Raw genomic sequence first — 24,812 nt, 5'->3', positions numbered from 1 at the left:
ACCCAATCATATCAATGGTGCGATGCATCAGTAGAAGAATCTGGAGAAAGCCATACCAAACAAACATTTAGTGAGGATTCTTGAAACATTGATGAAAGACAGTTAAAGGCACAGTTTTGTGAGTTTGTTAGTTGGATCATTGAGTGAATTAGTAGAAAGGTTAGAAGTCTGCTTATAAATGAGAATTGTAAACTAATTCATTAGATAATTGATTACAGAAGCCATTTTCGAAAATCTCTCTCTAGTTTTCTGCATTTTCTTCTCCTTTCCCTTGCAATGTTGATTTCATTACAAGAAATGCCAACCTTCAAATTGTTATCCCCCAGCATGTTAAACAAAAAAGCTAAGAATGAAACATGGTTGTTAACTCCAACTGATCAACCGGTTGCCTCGATTAGAAAAAATCATCAAAGCTTCTATCAATCACATGTGAAATAGAATCAGAGACTTTGATCAGCTTTTGTTCGATCATGATTTCATCTTGATCCCATAACCAATCAATCCCACAAACACATAACCCATCATCATGGTAATATCTGTTAAGAAATGAGACCCTGATTTTTCTAACATTGTTTATTTTTTCAAGGCCAGTAATTTTGCTATCCTTCGATGGAGAATATGGCAAGCACTCAGAAAGAAGAGTTCTAGCAAGAAGATAAATAAGACAGGTACTCCCCGGTTCTGCAACAATGTTCCGTCTTCTAACAGACCCTACATGAGTATCACTTTCACCAAGTAGTTCAAATGAAAATTCCATTATTTCTTTGCTCGGTGGTTTAGAGAGAGAAATGACCACTGTAGCCATCTCCTTCAACTTAGTTGAACTCAAATCACAATATACAGACCCTGTATATAATGAAAGCTTAACCACTTAAGAATATCAGATTCGGGAAGTGTAACTTTGAATTCAGAGTCCCTTAAGAACCCCTACAGTTTGATGGAAATTACCATTAGTTAACACATACACACATATACATAATCTATATATATATATATATATATGTATATATATATATATATAGAGAGAGAGAGAGAGAGAGAGACCGCATTATTGAAAATCAACTTGGCCATGATCTTGCATGGAGTCTCAACCAATGATTTGCAATCAGCTGCAATTAAATTCATTTGGCTTTCTGGAAGCTCCAGAATTTCCCTAAGTAGTTAACAATTAGCTAAACTGAGACTGGAAAGTTTAGAAAGCTTGCGAACGGAGGGAAGACTGACAAACTTGTTATTGGATAGATCCAACCAATCAAGCAAGGAAAAACTAAAAGGAGTTTCAAGACAATCCTCTTCTGACATATTACAATTTATAAAAGCTAACCTGGTAAGATGAAAACCGCCATGTATATCTTTGACATAGTCAAGAAACTATGAGAAATTTGTGCAACCTTCAAGATGAAGGTAATTAAGAAACACCAGCTTATAAATGCTAGCTGGAATGTGCACAAGCTCTTTACAATTCTTTAAGTACAAGGACTCAAGCACAACTATATACTCAATCGAAGAAGGCAACTCTTTTATAACAGTTCCAGATAAATTTAGGCTTGTTATAAATCTTATTTTTTCAAAACCATTGGGAAAGTTTTCGAGCATTTAACAGCCTACAAAATCTATAAATTTAACATTTTTGGAAGCCAGGTTCCTTGGAAAAGTTCTGAGTTTTCTGCAACAATAAAAGTCCAAGGTAACCAACCTAGTAAGAAACACAACAGACTCATGGATCTCAACTAAACTTGTACAATGTTCAAAATGTAAACTCTCAAGATTTGGGGCTGTTGATAGGTTAGGAATATTTCTTAAGAATTTAGAACGACTTAAATTCAAAACTTTCAATCTTTCAAAATTCTGCAAACAAAAGAAAGGGAATGAAAAATGTAAATTAGTTAGACAGCTATAAAGAACAAAATAATACAATAATAATAATAAACTAGAACAAAATATAACGTACCTTGAATCCTTCCCCTAGTTGATGAAGACGGCTATCAGGCATGCTTAGTATAACAAGTTGTTTTGGACAAGAAGTGAAGGACAAAGTGGAAAACTGGTAACCAAGCACTTGAAGTCATCTTAATTCATTAGGAAGGTATTCAGTGGCAGTAGAAAGGACTACATTATTACCACTGAATATAAGAAGTCGAAGTCGTCTCATTTTTTTGAATGATTTAGCATTCAAGTGAACAGTTCTCTGTTCAGGCAACTTCAGCATAATTCCTTCAATCATATATGTTCCCTAAACCAGAGAAGACCACAAGATAAATTAGGAATTAGAGAGTAAAACATATTCTAATTGTCCCATGAAAAGGGTTGTAACTGTAAACAAAATCCCGTTAGAAGATATAACTGTAAAGAGCTTCGAGATGATTCTTACTGTGTTTTCTGAGAAAACATGAAAAACATCATCTGGGGACCATAACCTACTGCGTTTGCCAGCTTCAGAAGATTCTTGGTGGACAATTTCCTTACCCACTTCTTCTGTCAAGTTATGCATTCTTAGCCTATTATTCTCTATATTTATGAGAGACAAATCAGTAAGAACTCCAATTCCAATGATTGGGCAAAGATTACTTGTTCCTAGTACTTTGATAGCATAATTTACTTCCTTCCCAACAAAGAAACATGCAATATCTAGGAAAAGAGCCTTCTCATCATCCTGTAAAGCATCATAACTTATTTTAAGTATCTGATATAGCTTCTTGTTGGGTTTCTTTTCCAGATTGTGAATTGCACTTTGCCATTGTTGTTCTGTTCTACCACATAGGAAGGAGGCCAATATTTCAAGGGCTAATGGAAGGCCACCAGCATAACGTTCAATACGATTTGAGAGCTCAAGGTAATCTTTTTCATGTTTCTCCGTCTTAAAAGCATTCCAACTAAAAAGTTCAGCAGCTCTTCGATGATCCAATAACCGTACCTCATATATTTCATCAGTTCCATGAGTAGTTAGCAAGTGTTTATTTCTAGTAGTTATGATAGTTCTACTTCCTAAGACAAACCACTCGTGCCCTCCTGCTAATGTCTCCAACTGATCGAGTTCATCAACATCGTCGAGAATGAGAAGTACCCCTTTGTTGCAAAGTCTTTCCTTTATGATGTTGATACCTCTATGAATATTGCAAACCTTCAAATTGTTATCCCCAAGCATGTCAATCAAAAGCGTCTCAAGTAATTGAACAAAACCAAGATGCTGCTTAGATATTTCTCTTACATCTGCAAGGAAGCTGGAACCTTCGAATTCATCAGGAAATTCATTGAATAAAGCTTTGGCAAATGTGGTCTTACCTACACCACTAGTTCCACAGATCCCTATTAGTTTCACATCATTCCTTCCAGTTCCAACATCTATTTTCAATTCCCCGTAAGCGGTCTTGAATTCCAACTGGATGTTTGGCAACATGTAGAGCCGCACGATTTACTTTACTCAATGCAGCTTCAACAATTCTTTGGATCAGTTGAGATTCATCTCTGCCCCATTAAGAAAAACATCATCGAGAGGGAAGCTTTTATCAATATATAGATATATAAATTTTATACTTAAAAAGTATTAGTCACAAAAAAAAAATTTCAACCATATATGTTCTAATTAGAATTCATGTGGCTAAAAGTATTGAAGCAGCGAAATATTTGAGAATAATAGTACTATAAGCAAATTTACATACCCTTTAGATAAATGCCATCCAGATAGATTGGAAGCTTTGGTCAAAGCAACCTTCCATTTAGCAAGCTTTTCCTTGTTCACATCAGAACTGTGTTCATATTTAGCTAATGCTTCTCCAAAACTGCCTGTCTGATTTCTTACTTCAGAAGGCTTCACTCTCAGGAAGACTGGCCAAACCAGTCGCCCAAATGATTCCCGACACTCAAGGATCTCAACCAGTTCATATAGACACTATGGTGAAGATGCATAGTTTTGAGAGAAGATAATAACGGACATCTTTGATTCTCTAATTGCCTCAATAAGTGAGGGTGATATTTCTTCTCCCCTTCTGAGCTCCTCATCGTCAATGAAAGTTCGAACTCCTTTTTGATGCAAGGCTTTGTAAAGGTGGCCTGTGAAATTATTTATGGTATCTAAGCCTCTGAAACTCAAGAAAACATCATATTGAGTTCCAGGGGCATTGTAAGGAGAGATAGAAGCAAACGACTTAGCCATGGAAAATGCAATATTTTTTCAGTTTCCTCTTTGCTTTTAATTTATAAATATCATTTAAAAGCTTATATATATGGATATTTGCTAAAGATAATTTCCTTGAAGGTCATAATAAAGTAAAAGGAATAAAAGAAAAAAAAAATTAGATAATATTTTAAAGTTAACCTCCGCGAAGATGCACAGATGCTACTTTTCTTTTTACTAAAGAATGAAGACTAGCACAGGGATTCAACCTCTTTTCCTACCATTGTTTCAAGTCACTTCCATTAGTGTATTTTTTTTCCACCTTTACCGAAATCTTTTGTATTTGTTGCCCATATATTTAAGAGAAATATTCATCCAGGTTTAGTGGGTGAATAAATCCAATGCAACCTTTCCTCTAGTTGGTTCATGACAATAGTTCTAAAAGGACCAAAAAGGCACCAGGTCGGCGCACCTAATGTGAGAGTGGCATTTCAAAAAGGGTGAGCTTATGGTTATCATAACAAAGAAAGGAGAAAACGAAGAGGTTAACAATCTTATCAAATGCCATGCAATCACTAAATGTATGGAAGGAGTTTGAAGCCATTTTCGTACTCCGGGAGTACGAAAATGCCTTCAAGAAGGTTGCTTAACGTTGTCTTGAGTCTTGACCGCTGAAGGCGTGTCCAGAGCGTGTATAAAATGGGGTACACAGTGGGGCTCACCCTCAGGCCCCACCCAGTGTCACAACCGGACAAAATAAAATTGTTTCCTTTCTTCTTCTTTTTTATTATTATTATTATTTTTTTTTTATCTCTCAACTTTTGTGCTTTTTTTTTTTAATTTGCCAAAAAGGAAAAAAAAGAAAATCTTTTTTTTTTTTAATTTACTAATGTATGTACAATAGTCACGAGTACGCTAAAAAAAAAAATTGTTAATTTTTTATTGGTAAACCTATTCTTAATTATTTTTAATGCATAAACTATGATGGATGATATTCAACTCAATTTAATACATTATGGGTGATATGATTATTTAGAAAAATATTACATAAATAATAATTATAATAATAAAGAATCAATTTTATCTATTTTCAGTAATATATTTATTTAAGAAAATCATATGCATAAAAATAAAAATCATTTATTTTTTAAGAAATTAAAATTAAACTTTTTAAAAAAAATTATAATACTAGACATCACTACACTATATACAGTAAAATATTATAATATAATATATTACAATACAATTCAATTTAATAGAATAAACTTAATACAGTATAATTTTGGATACCAAACATGTTATAAGCGCAAGCCTTTTTCTTCCATTTTTTTTTTCTATATTATATTTTTATAAAAAAATAGTTAAAAAAGTATTTATAAAAGATTATGAAATGAAAAATGAAAAAACATAATTTTAAAAAAATAAAAATAATATTAGATAAATCCTTAGACGCATGTATTAATGGTTTATCTTTTCAAAAGGAAAAAAATAGTTCTAATAATAAATTAAAAACATTAAGCTGTATGCTTTCAAATGAAAAAAATAATAATAAATTACGTATATTAAAATTTTATTAATGTATGCTAAGACCAATAAATAAATAAAATAATTTTTATTTTGAAAATTAAAAATGATAAGCCTATATTAATATAATATATGCAATTAATAGAATTAGTAAACATATATTTAAAATAAATTATTGAAAATTTCATACTTTTTAAATTTCCAATAAGAAACTACTAAGTTGAATGCTTTCTAAATTTTCAAAAAAAAATTTATTCAAATCATATATCCTACAAATTTATAATTATTTAATAATTTTTACAATATAAATTTTAAATATAATCATATTCTAATATTGCACTCCAATAAGATATTCTCTTGTTTGTCTAATCCATCTTCTGTGCTATCCGTTATAAAATATTTTTATTCGAAAAAACAAGAAAGGAAGAAAAATCAGATGAAATAGATAAAAAGGGAAAGCAAAGAAATAGATTACATGAGCGAGAAAGAAGGTATAAGAAATGAGGTCGAGATGGGCCGTCCGTTAAGGAGTGATATAGATCTTGTTGTCAAGGAAAACCCAACCCCCCTGCTTTGCTGGTGATGATTTTGACCCGATCTTCATCGTTTTGTATGTGGAGCTGAGGATGAGACAAAAAATAATAATAATAATAATAATAAAATAAAGATTAAAAATTAAAAAAAATTAAAAAATTAAAAAAATAAAAAGAATGAGACAATGGTGAGATTGAGAAGGCAATTTATGTTGGGTAATAATGGGCTTCTTCTTAATTGGAAGAATTCTGAAGGAACATAAATGGCCGCACGGCATTTCTCTCTTCTGATTTTTCTGTGTTGCTTTCTTTGTTACCCAACTTCTGATGTTTGTTTTGTTTATAAACAAAACAAATGATTGTCAGAGTGTAATTTGTTTGATCACCACCGGAATGTACTTTCCTTTGTTCTGTTTTGGTAGTTCATATCTTATGTCATTTTACTGTGATGTCAAGTCTCTGTTTTTTTTTTTTCTTTTTTTTTTTAAATACATATGTAAATTAGATACATGAGAATAAAAGTTTGTAAATTACATCACCACCCTAAATTTTGCAAGAGTACTTTTATATTATTGGAATTACCAAAATTTTGTAACCCCCGCTCTCCTAACTTTCAGTTTTGGTTCAATTTCAGTGCATAAGCTTTAGTTTTAAAGAAGAAAAATCAGTGTCCACTTTCCAAGTTGAATACATAAACTAGCTAGTAAAATGTAAAATATGGAGAAAACAATAACCACCTTATTATGTTGAATACCAAGATCTTGAGTTGGAGCACGCCCATGTCTTAAAATCCCCATTCTTTAATTATTAGTATGTCAAAAAAATTAATAAATAAAAATAGTGTGAGATATTTGTGTCCCCTATCATTACCTCGCTGCGGGACCCAGTTTGCATTGGCTACGATATTGTTGACTCTGCTCCAGTTTGAATTCCCAAAGTTTATCCGTCTTGAGACAAAGATTTGCAGATGATTTATCATAAATAGAAGTGGTCGAAGCCTTTTTATTTTTCATGGTGTTGTTGGTCCCATAACATAATAATGGTATTTATTTGGATTAAAACACTTAACCACAAATTGTAGACTTTTAACAACAAACTTTCATAAATTTTTAGTAGCCCTGTATAAAAATTAAAGGCATGTGACTTTCTTAAAATTTCAATCTCATAAATTTTAATTTACACTCCATTAATCTCACTAATTTATTATAAAATCCTTCTCTCTTATTCTCTCTCTCTCTCTCTCTCTCTCTCTCTCTCTCTCTCTCTCTCTCTCTCTCTCTCTCTCTCTCTTTTTTTTTTTTGGCCCTTTCTTCTTAACATCATCACTATACAATTAAAATATATTTTTCATTATAAAAATTATAATGAAAAAATAATGTACAAAGTGAATTTCATGCGGTATTATTTGCTAATAGACGCCAAAAATAGGGAATACACGTCTACCCACGTATTGGAGAAGTTGCAAACGTCGCCGTTTCTTAGACCCTAAATTTTATGAAGAAGGAAAAAGAAGACTCTCCCTTTGTCGTCCTCACCTTCTTTTTACACTTATTAGTGCCTTATTTCTTCCTTTTTGGGCAGCACTAATTTTCCCCTTTTTTTTTTTTTTTTTTTTTTTTTTTTTTTTTTGGGGGGGGGGCATGATACAGAGAATCTGAGGCATTCATAAAAATGAGGTTCTCATTACGAAGAAGCATAGTCGGAGTCTCTTATGCGTAGGAGTCCTCTGCACAGGCTTGCCTTGACAAATTACATGTAATCCTGTGTATATATATAATACATATTCCATGATTTAATATATTACTGTAATCTGACTTGTGGGTGTGTGCGTGTGTTATAGCAATTCTAACATCAGGACAATATGATGGAATTATGGAATTATCATGGGGACTCAAACGTGTCCATATGCCCGCATATATGAAAATGCATGCATTGGAGTCCACATCATAATTCCATTAAGACGTCCTCATGGTAGACAGACTATTACTTAACAATTGGTGTGTTTGTCAGAGTGTCTTCTAGTTTTTTTTCTATTTGATCTGACTAATTTTTGCTTGTGACAAATGCTTTTTTAAGAAGGAACTACTGCAACCAAAATTTGTCAAAACCAGATTCTGGGAAGCTTTGTAGAGATTCTCAGTCTGCGAAACGCGTAGACTTACACCAAGCACTTTTTTTGATGCTATTGGATTTCAGCCCCCAAGAAGAGTCAACCTCAGGTTGGAGAAGATTGGAGCAATTGAGACATTTTCTGATTGTGAAGCTAGTGTCTTATCCACTTTATAGAGCAACTTACAAGAGAAAGGAGCACTTGAATTCTGCAAGAGGTCAACTGGAAATACTGTTGTGTCTCCGGAGTTTCAAGATGGCAATGCGGATAAGAACCCTGGAGATAATTGGCTTAGAACTTCACCAGATGGGATAGTTTATGAATTGCCTTTGCGTTCGCAAGGATTGGTGCAGATTAAGTGTCCATACTTCTTCAAACCAGATATGGCCAATTCGATGGCCAATGCTTGCCTTTGCTGGTGGATCGCTCTTCACTGTCTTCCACAGGCTCATGGTTTGATGGAAATATTGAACAAGGATTGGATGCACTTTTAAGTTTGGACTCCTAAAGGAAGAAGCTTATTCAAGATGAAACGAGATGCAGAATACGGGAATGTGTTGAAAATGGCACTCTCTGATTTCTGGTGGAAGCATGTCCAGCCTGCAAAGGAGTTGTGTGATAAATCAGTGATTAAGAAACCACTTACTGAATCAAGGTCATTCAGGCCAGCAGATAGGCATGAGCTATACCGTGACATAGATATTGATAGCAAGCGCATTGTTGACAGCTCCAAGTTGTTAATGCAAGAAATTGGTGGAGACCTGCGAAAATGATCTATTAGGATGTCTAAAACTGATATTTATTAGTTTAGGCCTAATCGTATTTTGTAGGCTTAAATTGATATGATATTTATCCTCTCATGTTCTACAGCAGTCAGAGTAAGTTTAGACGGGATATATTTTCACCAACAAAAAAAAAAAAAAAAAATAGATTAGGCAGTATATAAAGCTGTCTTTAACTCTTTAAATAGCTCGAAGACTTGGCTGCAAGTCTATCTCCCTAATGATCGATGATAGCTGACTTCATACTTCACTCTTTAACAAGTGGCTCTCCTTTGATTTCTTCTTCCTTTCATTACTTTTATACTGACAGAAATATTTGCAAGTGTCTAGCTTAGCCAACTTTCTCTCTTTCTGTGGCATTGAGTCGCTTGCTTGGAATTGCAGTTTATATTTTATTAGGAATGAGGGAAAAACATGACCTAATATGCTTGTCTTGATTCCAATATATTGGGATTACTGTGAAAATATACTGATAATCCAAATTCTGACACTAGTATATATATATATACACATTATTGCAGACCTATGTTTTTATTTATATACCTCCTAAACTTTGTTTAGGAATGTTGAAAATTACTTTGCATTTTAAAATGCGCTGCTAGCACTGTCATTTTTTAGTTTTTGGTCATTATAATTTCATTTATGAAATAATAAAAGTCACCATAACAAGTTAAGTTAAAGTATAAAAGGACAGTAATCTGATAAGTGACAGCATCTGGAGGTTTCTACAGAATTGAAGTTCCATGTCACCATCCTGTTGAGATGCCCAACGGACACATGAATTTCAACTGGACTCTTAAAAGCGGTCAAGCAGTAAACCCTCAAGATTTGGGACTGTTGACAGGTCAGGTATTTTTCTTAAGACATAAGAATGACTAATCTTTCAAAATGCTGCAAACAAAATATTTAACACAAAAAAACAAAAAACAAAAAAAAAAAAAAACAAAAAAACAAAAATCCAAAAAAAAAAAAAAACAAAAAAAACACAAAAAAAACAAAAAAACAAAAAAAACACAAAAGAAAAAAAAAGCCCCCAAAAAAAAAAAAAACTTTGCAAATTAGCTATCAGGTGCATAACAACGTAGGAAATTCTAGTCCACTAACAAAATAAGCATACCTTGAATCCTTTCCACAGATGATGCATAGGACAATAAGGCATGTTGAGAATGGCAAGTTGTTTTGAACAGAATTGAAGGGAAGACTGGGAAATTGATATCTGGACACGTCAATAACCTTTAACAAACTAGGAAGATATCCAATGGCACCAGAAAGGACTACATTACAAACATGTCGTCGCCTTTTCATTTTTCTGAATGATCCAGCATTCAAATGCAGAGTTCTCTGTTCAGGCAACCTCATTGTAATGCCTTGAATTGAATTTGTTCCCTACATGGTTCAGAGGAAAGCAAATGATATATTAGGAATCAGAGTATAAGACAATATTTTAATACTTTTACAAGTTATTACAAGGAGCTTGTACGTGACTGTTGCCGTGTTTTCTGAGAATACAAGAAAAACATCATCTGCAGACCATAATCTCCCACGTATGTTTGCCAACTTCAGGGGATTCTTGGCACCAGACTCTAAACTTATGAGACATATCCGTAAGAACTCCCATTCCAATGATTGGGCACAAATTGCATTTCCCAAGTGCTTTTTGATAACATAGGCTTTGTTCTCTCCAACAAAAAAGAAACATGAAACATCAAGAAAAATAGCCTTGTCATCATCTTATAAAGTATCATAACTCATTTAAAGTGTTTCATATAATTTCTTTTCTGGTTTCTTTTCCAAATTGTGTATATTCAAGGGCTAATGGAAGGCCACTAGCAAATTCTACAGAAGACATGACAGCATGAAGTGATCTTCTACAGGTCTCTTCCTCTTAAAAGCATTCCAACTTAAGAGTTCAAGATCTTCCATTGATCCAGTCCTTCTACCTCATACGTTTCATTAGCTCAATGAGTGGTTAGAAAGTGTTTCTTCCTGGTAGGTATGATGATTCTACTTCCTGAGCCAAACCTCTCATTTTCTCCAGCTAACAAATCCAACTGAATAAGTTGATCAACATCATTGAGAATGAGCACTGTTTTGTGACAAAGCATACCTTATGATGTTAATACCTCTATAAGTATTGCCAACCTTTACACTGCTATCCCCAAGCATGTCAAAAAGAAGCATTTCTTGTCATTGAACAAAACCAAGATATTACTTCCAAGTTTCTTTGACGTTTGCAAGGAAGCTGGAACCTTCAAATTCATCAGCAAATTTATCGAGAACAGCTGTTGGTATTGTGGTCTTACTGATACCATCAATTCTATAGATTCTTATGACCCTGACATCATTCTTTCCACTTCCAACATCTATTAGTTGATACAGTTCCTGAATGTGGTCTTCAATTTCAACTGGGTACTTGTTAACATGTACAGGTGTACGATTCAATTAGCTGAATGCAGCTTCAACAACTCTTTGGATCAGTTAAGATTCATCTCTGCCCATTAAGAAAAATACCAATAATTGTAATAATTTTTTTTTTCTTTAAGATTATTAATTACAGAAAGGTAAATGCTGCAGGGGCACTGTAACATCATGCATAAAAAAAAAGGATAAGTTATAATGTACATACCCTTTGTCTAAATGCCATCCAGATAGATTGGAAGCTTTGTTCAAAGCAAACTTCTATTTAAGTAGCTTTTCCTTATTCATATTTTAAGTTTCTTTCTGCTTGGCTAATGCTTCTTCAAAACAGCCTGTTTGATTTCTTACTACAGAAGGCTTCACTTTGAAGAAGACTGACCAAACCAGTTGTCCAAATGATTCCTGGCACTAGAGGATCTCGATCAATTCATCCTAACACTATGTTGCAGCCGTATAGTTATTCGAGAAGATAATGATGGATATCTTTGATTCTTTAATAGCCTCAATGACAATAAGTGAGGCTGATATTTCTTCTACCCTTTTGATCTCATCGTCAATGGAAGTCTTAATTCCTTCTACTGAGTGGCGCTTTGTAAAGATGACCTTGTATAATTATGTCGGGTGTTTGAGCCTCTGAAACTCAAGAAAGCATCGTGCTGAGTTCCACAGGCACCAGAAAGAAAGGTACTAGAGAACAGCCAACTTTAGCAATGGAAAATGCAGTATTGTAGTTTACCCACTGGGTTTTTGCAGAAGTGTGTCCTTTTCCAAGTTTATTATTATTTTATATAAATATATATATATACGGATATTTGCCAAAGGTAACTTCTGTGGAATAAGGATTTCTATTACATATTAAGGAATTTCTCAATTAGACTGAGCTTCATGCTTCCAAAAGAAATCCAATAGCTATTGAAAAACAGCTAGTTCATATTGTCAAAAGGCCATGTACCAACAATATTAACCAAAGAATTTTTGACGAAGTTAAAACGCCTTTCCCCCGGACGTAAACTCCACATGGTCTGGGGGTCTTGATAAGCAAAATTAGCAAAGCATCTCTTACTTGGTGTTGGGTCATTAAGATCAGGCTGATCAGGCACGTCTAAATGATCATCAGAAGAATGTGATACTACAAATGGTTCTTCTTGTTCAAACTGCATTTTTCGCCAAAATGACCTGTTTGAGAGTACTTTATGAATCCCGGTCTCATCTTCATCATCTTGCAATATATAAATCCCACACCTAGTGACAACTTTTGTTGATCTCTTCGAGTCAGAAAATGAGACCCTGCATTTGCTAATATCCAATGGAGAAAACAACTGGAAAATAACACTAGCAGGGAGATAAAAAGGTTGCATATTCCCTGGTTTTAATAGGACTTTTCTTTCAAGAATCCTTGTATGAAGAGGATCATTTCTCAAAACTTCTAATGGCAACATAAGTTCGACACTCTCCACTTGAAGTACAGCACAAATGATAACCCCACTCAATTTCCTCAGTATATCAGGATATAGAAGGATGGATATAGATTTCCCTTCTTGCTTATTGGTAAACCAGTTTGGAATATCATCTCCTGGTAGTATAACTTTGATTTCAGAGTACCATACGAAATGTTGCAGCTTATTGGTTGTGACATTGACCACATCATTGGATATGATCTTGGCCATGATCTGATCATGAGTCTCAACCAATAACTTGCAGTCACTTGCATCTAGTTTCAACACAAACTGTGGAAGCTCTGGAATTTCCCAGAGCAGTTCGCATTTGGATAAATTAAGATCTGAAAGGTTAAAAAGCTTGCGAAAGGAGGGAAGTCTGAGAAACTTGTTTCTAGCTAGATTTAAGCTTTCAAGCTTGGAAAAACTGTAAGGATTCACGAGGAGATCTACTTCTGAAAGATTACAGTTTTCAAGATTGAGGGACTTTAAATTGGGAAATTCAAAACTACCACATGTTTGAATGACAAGAGGAAAGAGTTTTGGTTGGACTATGCAAGAGTTCATCAAACTTTGAGAATGTGATATTCTTTGGAAACTTGGAGAGTTTTGAGCAATCACCAAGAAGAAGATGTTCAAGATTCAGTAGTTTATAAATGTTAGTTGGAATAAACATAAGCTCAACGCAAGAGAATAAGCTGAACTTTCTAAGCCCTACCAAAAGCTCCATTGACGAAGGCAACTCTTTGATAGCAGTCCCATATAAATCTAGACAGTCCAAGTGTTTCATCTTGTGAACAATATTGGGAAAATTCTCGAAAATTGAGCAGCCTCTGAAATTCAGTGTTGTAAAGATTTAGACATCAAATTGCTTGGAAAACTTCTAAGGGTGCTGCAGGATTCAAGTTCCAAAGTAACTAGCCCTGTCAGATATCCGACAGACTGATGAATCTCAACTAAATTTGAACAATGGCTAAGCAACAATTTCTCAAGATTTGGGACGGTTGATAAGTCAGGAATTTTTCTTAAGAATTTTTCTTTACAACTCTTTGTTGTTTAGAGTTGGTTACTTACACGTTCTTTGATAACGTTTCTACAGTTTTTTTACAGAAAATAAGAAAAAAAAAAAAGGGATTTTTTTGGAGTTGAATGAGAGAGAACAAAAAACAGTGATAAAGGGAAGGTACTCAGATAGTTCGAAGAGAAAAGCTTCAGAGGTGCTGAATCTGAAAGTTTTTGCAGCCGTTGTATCCTGGGAGACGTTTACTACAAAACTCCTGCACCGGTGGGCATAAAACGTCTTAAGAACATTGTGGTATCACACAGACCTCGGTCAACCTTTCTAGAAAGCAGATCAATTTCAAGGACCCTACAGGTTCTATAATGTTTTACTTATTTTGTATTTAATTTTATTTATTTTGTATTAAATTGTCCACATGTATTTACATATATTCACATATTATGTTTGCAACAATATATATATAGATATGGAAATCGACTATCAATCACATAACAATGAAATTATTGTAGATTGAAAATCAAATAGTACCCTGAATCCTTTCCCGAATTCACGGATATGGCTGTGAGGCATGCTTAGTATGACAAGTTGTTTCAGACCACAATTGAAGGTGAAGGTTGGAAATTGGTATCCAGGAATTTCAATAAACCTTAAATCATTGGGAACACAATTAATGGTTGTAGAAAGGACTACATTATCAAATACGAGCAAGCGGAACCTTTCCATTTTCTTGAGTGATTTATCATTCAAGTATAGAGTTCGCTGTTCAAGCAACTTCAGCATAATGCCTGCAATCCTAATGGTTCTTTAATATGTTAAGAGGAGAGAACTTCATATGTTAGGAGTAAAATAAAAAACAAAAAAAAGTAATCTAATTTTGCATCAAAACAACAATATATCAACAAAATCCTTTTAGAAATTATTAGACAGAGAATGTAAATTATGTTGGATAATATGCAAAAATATATTTAAAATTGGAGATTTGGATAAAATAGAAATAGTGGACCCGAGACAATACAATTGAGAGGAAGAGAACTAAGGTTCCCTCTTCATTACAAAATATGGGATCAAAATGGGATCAAATTTTACAATAGACTTATATGCTTATATATAGAGGAGTAGGGGTGGTGGAGTTCAAATTGAAATTGAATTCTCCTTTGGTGGTGTTCAACTTGAAATTGAATTCTTCTAAAGTAGAGTTTAAACTGAACTTGACTTCTTCTAAAGTAGTAGGGTTCAAATTGAATTTGTCCTCTCTTCCACTTAGTCAACAAAAGCGGCTTAATGGATAAGGCTAATGATGCTTCCTTGCTTAATTCATCCCATCATTCTTTCACTAATACTTTGCCATAAAATTACAAATTATTTTTATGATAATTATTATTTTACTTTTTAACAGATTATTCTACAGTGTTTTCTGAAAGAAAACGTCATTTGCAGACCATAATCTACTGTGCTTGCCAACTTCAGGGGATTCTCGGCGAACAATTTCCTTGCCCATTTTTTGTATCAAGTGATGCATTCTCAGCTTGTTGGACTCTATCTTTACAAGAGATATATCAACTAGAACTCCAATTCCAATTATTGGGCAAAAATTTATACTCCCAAGTACTTTAATAACGTAATCTCTGTCCTCTCCCACAAAGAAACGTGCAATATCCAAGAAAATAGACTACTTATTATCTTGTAAGCATCATAACTTATTCTAAGTATTTCATATAACTTCTTGTCTGGTTTCTTCCCTATGTTATGTATGGTACTTTGCCATTGATGTCTTGTCCTACAACAAAGGAAGGAACCCAATACTTCAAGAGCTAATGGAAGGCCACTAGTGTACTGAATAGCAAAATTTGAGAGCATAAGACACTCTTCAGCAGGTTCATTGCTTTTAAAAGCATTCCAACTGAAAAGTTCAAGAGCTTCATGATGATTTAACCCCCGGACCTCATATATTCCATTGGCTCCATGAGTGGCTAGCAGATGTCTATTTCTAGTTGTTATGATGATTCTTCTTCCTAAACCAAACCACTCGTGCCCTCCAGCTAATGTCTCTAACTGATCTAGTTGATCAACATCGTCGAGAACTACAAGTGCTCTTTTGTGGCAAAGCCTATCCCTTATGATGTTGATGCCTCCATGAATGTTGCCAACCTTTAACTCTGTGTCACCCAGAATATCAAATAGTAGCATTTCTTTTAATTGCACAAAACCAAGATGTAGTTTTGAAGTTTCTTCGAGGAACAAACATGGCCGGTTAGTATGATTCTTATTCCATCCTTCATTGCCGAAGCTCTCCTCTCTCTTGCTGATTCTTACTCCTACCCTGCACCTCTACAATTCTCCTTCATCTTATTTCTTCTTCTTCGTGTTCAATGTGTTTTTTGTATCTTTGATTTGCAAAAATTAGGGCTTGATTTATATCTGCAAAATTTAGGGTTTTGATACGCAAAATTAGGGCTTCGATTTGCAAGGAACCCAATTTTCCATCACTTCTTAAATCTCTACTGCTTATTTGCAGGGACCCCAATTTTCACTTTCTCTTTGTTTATGCTGTCGTGTATGGTGTTAAATGTTTTGAAATTTCGAATCTTGCATCTCTTATTGTTCAAATAATGATATATCTTTTTGTGGTATGAAGTAAAAGATTAAACTTTTTAACAAAAAACAATTCTTTTTTTTTTCTTTTTCTTTTTTCTTTTCCCCCTCTGTTTCTATTTCTGTGCTTTACAGTATAATTTTAGCAAAATTTGGGAGCTGATTGTAACAAATGAAAACAGGGTTTCTTCTGTTCTATATTTGTAATATCGGAGGATTTCTATCTCTAGAACTCATGCAGAATTAAGGCTGTTCATCTTTCATAGAGCTTCCTCATTACGCTTTTCTTCTCAGTTAACTTTATGTCTACAATTTAAAGTGGAGTTTCTGCGTAGAATGAACTGAGCCATGATTTCTTTAATAATCAATATTTATGTACTAGTTATTGTGTTCTGGTTCTTGTTTTCTACATCCTTAATCATTTCCTCTTATGCTCAAATCATTTTAAGGGAGTTCCAAGTATAGCTATTCATTTTTTTTTTTTTTTAATTACAAATGAAAATATTATATGATTTCATGTAATAATTTAAAATTTTTCAAGGCTAGGTTTACTAGCATCTTTCTGGTATTACTCTGGATTTTGGGAGATGATGCGAATACATAATTATCAAATGCATCAGCAATGCTGAGTTGTCTATTTGCACGTCAGTCTGATCGCAACCTTCATGATAAGGTATTAATTTTACTTGGAAGTTTTCATTGAGGCACACCATCCTTTCTGTTTCCAAAATCCATCATTGCACTTGCTATTTTTGTTTTTAAAGTTATAAAAGATGGATTTTATGCTTCATTGTTTGTAATACTTTCCCTTACATTTGTTGCAGGTATCCTTGTTAAAGAACCGTGTTAACATTGCTAGTGGTACGCAAGCAGGTTAATCATTAGTATTCACTAATTTGACATTGCAATTTCTACTTAGTTGCTTACAATTTAGCATTAGCTTAACACCAGCAACTTCTGATACTCGTGCTTAGATGCCTTTTCTTTCCTTTTGATAATGTGTTCAGGTAAACTTTATTGTTTGTGAAACAAGTCAATGGTTCAATGTCAGCTGGAAAAAGGTTTTGCTCCCCTTGGTATTTATTGCTACTAGCATCCACTGCAGTGATTTTTGACATATTAATATTTTCCAGCATCCTCAATTGAATTCACATGTGAGAACTATGGTGAAGACCACATTCAAATTGAAAAGAACAAAGAAAACTTTATTTAAGTGAGCTAGAAGACTGGATTGGGGAAAGTAGTTTATAACTTCGAAATCTTGTAGTGAGCTACCATGGATGCAATGGAGAGCCATAGAAGCTACTGAATGGGGGGCTGTAATTTTGTAATATATTCAGTGGATGGGGAAGCCATTAGCAAGAGAAGTCTAATTAGTATGGTCCGACTTGGAACCTGTGTAGCTAACCACACGCTTTGCTCAGTAAGCAAGTTCTTTCAAATGAGAAAATTATTTTAGAATTTATTTCAAAAGTTGGAAAATGTTGAAGCAACTAAATCCCACTCTTTACTCAATGGTTGTTCTTGTTTTAATTTTGAGCTTGTGGAGTCGTATTGCAAATAACATGTCTTTGATCTATTCTGACTTTTTCTTATTATTAGTTTTCTTAAGTTGCGTTCAAATTGCATAATATATATTTTTTCTGCATACTTCTCCCAATTCCAGGATAAAGAAGTTTATTTAAAACAATGAATTATTTTAAATTTTTTTCTCCGCCAAAGAAAACATATAAATTTCATGAAGAAAGGCCAAAGAAAACATATTTATAAAAGATATAAATTTGATGAAGAATGGCCAAACAGAACATATTTTATAATTCTAGTTTTAAATACCAATAAATTATTGTTATCTTTAGTTAATATAAATAACATTAATTCTAGTTGTAAATTAACAACACTTGGAAGTTTGATGCTTGATACCATCAACAAAATTACAACAAATAATCATTATAAAAATCATGTAATCAACTAAAATAGGACACATATCTCTGAAAAATATAACATATTTTTGTTGTAAATATAAATATAACTTTTAAATTTTTCACTTTTTTAAAAAAAATTACAAAATAGTCTAATCCAGTCTAATTTTGCACCAAACGGGGGACAATTAGTCCATCATTCAATTTGGAACTATGTCAAACACGGAACTGTACTATTCTATCCTGTCCGATTCGAACTTATCTTGCGTACAAAATGCAACCTTGAATGTCATCTCTTCCCAATGTTAAATGCATTGATAAAAAAAAAAAATTAAAAACAATAATTTATTATCTCATTTGGAGCCAAAAAAATTATTTTTTATCTAATTTTTATTTAATATAAAATTAATAAAATAATAGTAAAAATACGGTAATTAACAGGTTAGGTGTGCATTTTCTTCTTAAAGCTTCTAAAGTTACATTAATAATGTACAGAATATAAAAGTTATAGAGAGTGTAATACAAAGGCTTAATAATCCTCATAACCTGTAGCAACTATATATACAGAGTATGTTGAAACTGGTATGGGAATACATCAACAACTATGGTAAGTATAATATTACAGTATCACGGTATACTACAATTTACATAGCACACATATTCCTTATACAGAAGAAGATCGACAATTCTGCACGTTTCTTCAATGCCCGATGCTTTTCTTCTTCTTTTTCCTATGCTTTTCTTCAAACCTTTCTCCTCTCTCTTCTCTTTCCAATTCCACCATGGAAGCTTAGCCAGTAGGAATCTCTATTTTCTCTCTTTATGCAGCCATGGATCCTTTTTTTTAATCTCTTTTCCATCTCTTTCTTTTTTCTTCTCTTTACAGATGTTTTTTTCTCTCTTTTTTCTCTCTTTTTTTTCTCCATGGATAGATTCTTTATTTTCTTCAGCTCTGTAGATGTTGATTGTACGAAACAGCCGCATCCATTTTTCCAATGGTATATCCGAAATGGATTCTGCACCCTTGTCCGTGTTGTGTTGTGTATAGTCTACACGGGTGCTTTGGTAATTTTGAAGAGTCCGAGCATCACAGGTTCCAAAGGTACCTATGGCTCTCACACCTTTCTTAGCAATACCTATTAAAGGACCCAATTCTACTTCAATTCTAACTGGGTAGTTGGTAACATGTAGAATTTTACGATTCAATTTGCTCAATGTGGCTTTCACAATTTCATGGACAAGTTGAGATTCATCTTCTCTGCCCATCAAGAAAAATACCATTGAAAGAAAGAGTTTATATATGAGTAACTATCATAGCAAACGACGTGTTAACTGCGTGTCAAGAAGTATAAAATCTTATAACTAAAGTATCATGCACAAAATAAAAGATTTTAACCATGTTGTGATTAAAATTCATGTGGTAAAGAAAAGACAACTGCAAGTTTAATGTATAAAAACAGGGGATCAATTAATTAATTACATTTTCAAGTAGTGAAAATGTTTGAGAATAGCATAAGGAAATGCACATACCCCTTGGATAAATGCCATCCAGCTAGATTGGAAGCCTTGGTCAAAGTAGCCTTCCAGTTGGGAAGCTTTTCTTTGTACTTAATCTTCGAACTTCCTTTGTATTTAGCTAAAGCAATCCCAAAATTTCCTCTGTGATTTCTTACTTCGGAAGGATTCACATAGAAGAAGACTGGCCAAACCAATTGTCGAAAAGATTCCCTACATTTGAGGATCTCTACCAGTTCATCCAAACACCATGGTGAATATGCATAGTGTTTGGAGAAGATGATGATGGATATCTTTGATTTTCTAATTGCTGTGATAAGTGTAGGAGAAATTTCAGTTCCCTTATCGAGATTTTCGTCAACGAAAGTATGAATTCCCTTCTGGTCTAAGGCTTTGTAAAGATGGCCTTTGAAATTGCTTCGGATATCTGAGCCTCTGAAACTCAAGAAAACATCATGTTGAGTTCCAGGGGCATTGGCTAAAAGAGAGGTAGTGGCAACCGAGTTAGCCATGGTAACTGCAATATTTTAGCCTCCCCTCAGCTTTACTTATATATATATATATATATATATGGGGATATTGGCTAATGTAACTTCCTTGAAGATGCCTTGAAGATGCTAAAGTTGACAATTAGATGATATTTTTCTTTTATAATTTTTTTTTTTTTGGTGCTTTAAAAGTACCATTTAAAATTTACACATTCAAATTTATCCCCAAAAAAAAAAAATTAGAAAGGGTCAAAGTCGACACTTTTATCAACAAAAGAGCATCGGTTTATAGAAAATTTTTAAATTTTATTGCTACCTTTTTTGTAAATTTTTTAATTTTTTCATAATTTTTTAATTTTTTTTTTACTTTACAAATTCTATTCAAAATTATTAAATTCAAATTTACCATAAAAAAATTGATTAAAGACCAAAAAAAATGAAAATGGTCAAAGCCGATGCTTTTATCAACAAAATGTTGGTTTATTGAAATTTTTTCAATCTTTTTTGTTAATGTTTTATAGAATTTTAAGAGTGAAAAAGAAATACAGACAGAAGAGAAAGAGAGAGAGAATTTGGGCTGTTATTTCGTAGAAGGAGCATAAAGAAATAAAAAATAGAGAGAGAAACAGAGAGAGAGTGGATACCAAATAAAAAAATTGAAAAAGTCAAAGTCGATGATTTTACCAATAAAAGCATCAGCTTATAGGAATTTTTTTTAAATTTTTTTATGGAATTTTAAAAAAGAAAAAGAGAAATACAAAGACAGAGAGATAAAAAAAATTGATCAAAAATAATAAAATAAAAAAAGTCAAATAAAAGCTTCAGGTTATAGGAATTTTTTTATGGAATATTAAAAAAGAGAAAGAGAAATACAGATACAGACAGAGAGATAAAAAAAATTGATCAAAAATTAAAAAATTAAAAAGTCAAATAAAAGCTTCAGGTTATAGGAATTTTTTAAAATTTTTTTTAAGGAATTTTAAAAAAGAGAAAGAGAAATACAGATACAGACAGAGAGATAAAAAAAAATTGATCAAAAATTAAAAAAAAAATAAAAAAGTCAAATAAAAGCTTCATAGGAATTTTTTAAAAATTTTTTTATGGAATTTTAAAAAAGAGAAAGAGAAATACAGATACGGACAGAGAGATAAAAAAAATTGATCATAAATAAAAAAATAAAAAAGTCAAAGTCAATTTTTTTCGATAAGCATTGATTTATAAGAATTTTTTTAAAATTTTTTTATGAAGGAGAAATAGAGAGAGAGAATTTGCATCATTGTTTCGTGGAATGAGCAAAGAAATAAAAGATGGAGAGAGAGAGAGAGAGGATACAAAAAAAAATTGATCAAAGATAAAAAAAAAAATTAAAAGGTGATACTATTGTCCAAAAAAACAAAAATTGAAAAAAGACAAAAAAAAAATTAGAAAGGGTCAAAGTTGACATTTTTATCAACACAAAAGCATCGGTTTATAAAAAAAAATTTCATTTTGTTGCTACCTTTTTTGTAAATTTTTTAATTTTTTCATAATTTTTTTTTTACTTTAAAAATTCTATTCGAAATTGATTAAAGACCCAAAAAAAAAAAAAGAAAATGGTCAAAGCCGATGCTTTTATCACAAAATATCGGTTCATTGAAATTTTTTCAATGTTTTTGGTTAATTTTTTTTATAGAATTTTAAGAGTGAAAAAGAAATGCAGACACAAGAGAAAGAGAGAGAGAGTTTGGATCGATATTTCGTAGAAGGAGCATAAAGAAATAAAAGATAGAGAGAGAGTTAAACTTAACACATTCAAAATTATCAAAAAAAAGAAAAATGACCAAAGTCCCCAAAAAAAAAAAAGTTAGAAAGGGTCAAAGTGGACATTTTCATCAAGAAAAAAAATCGGTTTCTAGAAAAAATTTTAACTTTACTGCTACCTTTTTTGCAAATTTTTTAATTTTCTTTTTACTTTAAAACTTCTATTCAAAATTGATTCAAGACCAAAAAAAAAAAAAAAAAAAGGTCAGAGCCGATGCTTTTTTCAACAAAACATCGGTTTATTGAAATTTTTTCAATCTTTTTAGTTAATTTTTTATAGAATTTTAAGAGTGAAAAAGAAATGCCGACACACGAGAAAGAGACACAGTTTGGGCCATTATTTCGTAGAAGGAGCATAAAGAAATAAAAGATAGAGAGAGAAAGTTAAAATTAACACATTCAAATTTATCCCCCAAAAAAAAAAAATTGACCAAAGAGAGAAAAAAAAATTAGAAAGGGTCAAAGTGGACATTTTTATCAACAAAAAAGCATCGTTTTATAGAAAAAATTTTAATTTTATTGCTGCCTTTTTTGTAAATTTTTAATTTTATTCATAATTTTTTAATTTTTTTTTTACTTTCAAAATTCTATTCAAAATTGATTAAAGACGAAAAAAAAAAAGAAAATGGTCAAAGCCGATGCTTTTTTCAACAAAACATCGGTTTATTGAAATTTTTTCAATCTTTTTTGTTAATTTTTTATAGAATTTTAAGAGCGAAAAAGGAATGCAGATGCAAGAGAAAGAGAGAGAGAGTTTGGGCCATTATTTCATAGAAGGAGCATAAAGGAATAAAAGATAGAGAGAGAATGTTAAAATTAACACATTCAAATTTATCAAAAAAAAAAATTGACCAAAGACCAAAAAACAAATTAAAAAGTGTCAAAGTAGACATTTTTATCAACAAAAAAGTATCGGTTTATAGAAAAAAATTTCATTTTATTGCTACCTTTTCTGTCAATTTTTTAATTTTTTTTACTCTAAAAATTCTATTCAAAATTGATTAAAGACCCAAAAAAAAAATGAAAATAGTCAAAGCCCATGCTTTTATCACAAAACATGGGTTTATTGAAACTTTTTCAATCTTTTTGGTTAATTTTTTTAAGAATTTTAAGAGTGAAAAAGAAATGCAGACACAAGAGAAAGAGAGAGAGAGTTTGGGCCGTTATTTCGTAGAAGGAGCATAAAGAAATAAAAGATAGAGAGAGAAAGTTAAGATTAACACATTCAAATTTATCAAAAAATAAAAATTGACCAAAGACGCAAAAAAAAAAAAATTAGAAAGGATCAAATTGGACATTTTTATCAACAAAAAAACATCGGTTTACAGAAAAAAATTTTAATTTTATTGCTAGCTTTTTTGTAAATTTCTTAATTTTTTCAAAATTTTTTAATTTTTTTTTACATTAAAAATTCTATTCAAAATTGATTAAAGACCAAAAAAAAAAAATGAAAATGGTCAAAGCCGATGTTTTTACCAACAAAACGTCGGTTTATTGAAATTTTTTCAATCTTTTTTGTTAATTTTTTATAGAATTTTAAGAGTGAAAAAGAAATGCAGATACAAGAGAAAGAGACAGAGTTTGGGCCATTATTTCGTAGAAGGAGTATAAAGAAGTAAAAGATAGAGAGAGAAAGTTAAAATTAACATATTTAAATTTATCCCCAAAAAATATTGACCAACGACCAAAAAAAAAAATTAAAAAGGGTCAAAGTAGACGTTTTTGTCAACAAAAAAGCATCGGTTTATAGAAAAAAATTTAATTTTATTGCTACCTTTTTTGTAAATTTTTTAATTTTTTCATAATTTTTTAATTTTTTTTTTACTTTAGAAATTCTATTCAAAATTGATTAAGGATCCAAAAAAAAATGAAAATAGTCAAAGCCAATGCTTTTATCAACAAAACATCGGTTTATTGAAATTTTTTAAATCTTTTTTGTTAATTTTTTAATAGAATTTTAAGGGTAAAAAAGAAATGCAGACATAAGAGAAAGATAGAGAGAGAGTTTGGGTCCTTATTTTGTAGAAGGAGCATAAAGAAATAAAAGATAGAGAGAGAAAGTTAAAATTAACACATTCAAATTTATCCCAAAAAAAAAAATTTTGACCAAAGAGAAAAAAAAAATTAGAAAGAGTCAAAGTGGACATTTTTATCAGCAAAAAAGCATCGTTTTATAGAAAAAATTTTAATTTTTTTGCTACCTTTTTTGTAAATTTTTTAATTTTTTTCATAATTTTTTAATTTTTTTTTACTTTCAAAATTCTATTCACAATTGATTAAAGACGGAAAAAAAATGAAAATGGTCAAAGCCAAAGCTTTTATCAACAAAATGTCGGTTTATTGAATTTTTTTCAATCTTTTTTGTTAATTTTTTACAGAATTTTATGAGTGAAATAGAAATGCAGACACAAAAGACAGAGAGAGAGAGTTTGGGCCGTTATTTCGTAGAAAGAGCATAAGGAAATAAAAGATAGAGAGAGAAAGTTAAAAATAACACATTCAAATTTATCAAAAAAAAAATGACAAAAGACAAAAAATAAAAAAATTAACAAAGGGTCAA

The 24,812-nt window shown here is 31.9% G+C and overlaps 4 protein-coding genes, 1 non-coding gene and 1 pseudogene across 5 annotated transcripts in view; 2 read left to right on the top strand and 4 right to left on the bottom strand.

Moving 5' to 3' along the window:
* Window positions 1-1,029: 1,029 nt before the first annotated feature.
* On the bottom strand, window positions 1,030-3,440 carry LOC112491792 (disease resistance protein RUN1). The gene is made up of 2 exons (XM_060814803.1): window positions 2,372-3,440; window positions 1,030-2,233 (listed from the first exon to the last, which is right to left on the bottom strand). The coding sequence occupies exons 1-2, from the start codon at window positions 3,395-3,397 to the stop codon at window positions 2,066-2,068; spliced, it is 1,194 nt and encodes a 397-aa protein (XP_060670786.1). The 5' UTR covers window positions 3,398-3,440; the 3' UTR covers window positions 1,030-2,065.
* A 4,614-nt stretch (window positions 3,441-8,054) lies between these two features.
* On the top strand, window positions 8,055-9,054 carry LOC125422728 (uncharacterized; annotated as a pseudogene).
* A 3,230-nt stretch (window positions 9,055-12,284) lies between these two features.
* LOC112491795 (uncharacterized) lies at window positions 12,285-15,009 on the bottom strand. The gene is made up of 2 exons (XM_060814042.1): window positions 14,467-15,009; window positions 12,285-14,194 (listed from the first exon to the last, which is right to left on the bottom strand). Exon 2 carries the CDS (start codon window positions 13,482-13,484, stop codon window positions 12,405-12,407), a length of 1,080 nt encoding a protein of 359 aa, XP_060670025.1. The 5' UTR covers window positions 13,485-14,194; window positions 14,467-15,009; the 3' UTR covers window positions 12,285-12,404.
* Window positions 15,010-15,531: 522 nt separating this feature from the next.
* LOC107419578 (disease resistance protein RPV1) overlaps window positions 15,532-24,812 on the bottom strand; it is a 35,912-nt gene continuing 26,631 nt past the window's right edge. The window contains exon 4 of the mRNA XM_060815084.1: window positions 15,532-16,092. Coding sequence (XP_060671067.1) covers window positions 15,532-16,092 — 561 coding nt within the window. The remainder of the gene's footprint in view (window positions 16,093-24,812) is intronic.
* On the top strand, window positions 17,110-17,191 carry LOC112491891 (small nucleolar RNA Z122). The gene has a single exon (XR_003056229.1). It is a non-coding gene; the product is annotated as a small nucleolar RNA Z122 (small nucleolar RNA).
* Window positions 18,913-20,487, bottom strand: LOC125422725 (disease resistance protein RPV1-like). The gene is made up of 2 exons (XM_060814043.1): window positions 19,980-20,487; window positions 18,913-19,707 (listed from the first exon to the last, which is right to left on the bottom strand). Exons 1-2 carry the CDS (start codon window positions 20,474-20,476, stop codon window positions 19,257-19,259), a joined length of 948 nt encoding a protein of 315 aa, XP_060670026.1. The 5' UTR covers window positions 20,477-20,487; the 3' UTR covers window positions 18,913-19,256.

Source organism: Ziziphus jujuba, chromosome 2, assembly GCF_031755915.1.
Source record: "Ziziphus jujuba cultivar Dongzao chromosome 2, ASM3175591v1".
Taxonomy (NCBI): Eukaryota; Viridiplantae; Streptophyta; class Magnoliopsida; order Rosales; family Rhamnaceae; genus Ziziphus; species Ziziphus jujuba.
The sequence above is the reverse complement of the archived record's forward strand: the minus strand, read 5'-3'. Positions and strand labels throughout refer to the sequence as shown.

Excerpts from the sequence above, each read along its gene's own strand:
- LOC112491792 (XM_060814803.1), bottom strand. The coding sequence starts at position 3,397 with ATGTTGCCAAACATCCAGTTGGAATTCAAGACCGCTTACGGGGAATTG. Across the intron at positions 2,234-2,371 it reads ATGTTTTCTCAGAAAACACA|GGAACATATATGATTGAAGG; the intron begins GTAAGAATCATC and ends TCTCTGGTTTAG.
- LOC125422725 (XM_060814043.1), bottom strand. The coding sequence starts at position 20,476 with ATGGCTAACTCGGTTGCCACTACCTCTCTTTTAGCCAATGCCCCTGGA. Across the intron at positions 19,708-19,979 it reads GGATGGCATTTATCCAAGGG|AGAAGATGAATCTCAACTTG; the intron begins GTATGTGCATTT and ends CTTGATGGGCAG.
- LOC112491795 (XM_060814042.1), bottom strand. The coding sequence starts at position 13,484 with ATGAACTCTTGCATAGTCCAACCAAAACTCTTTCCTCTTGTCATTCAA.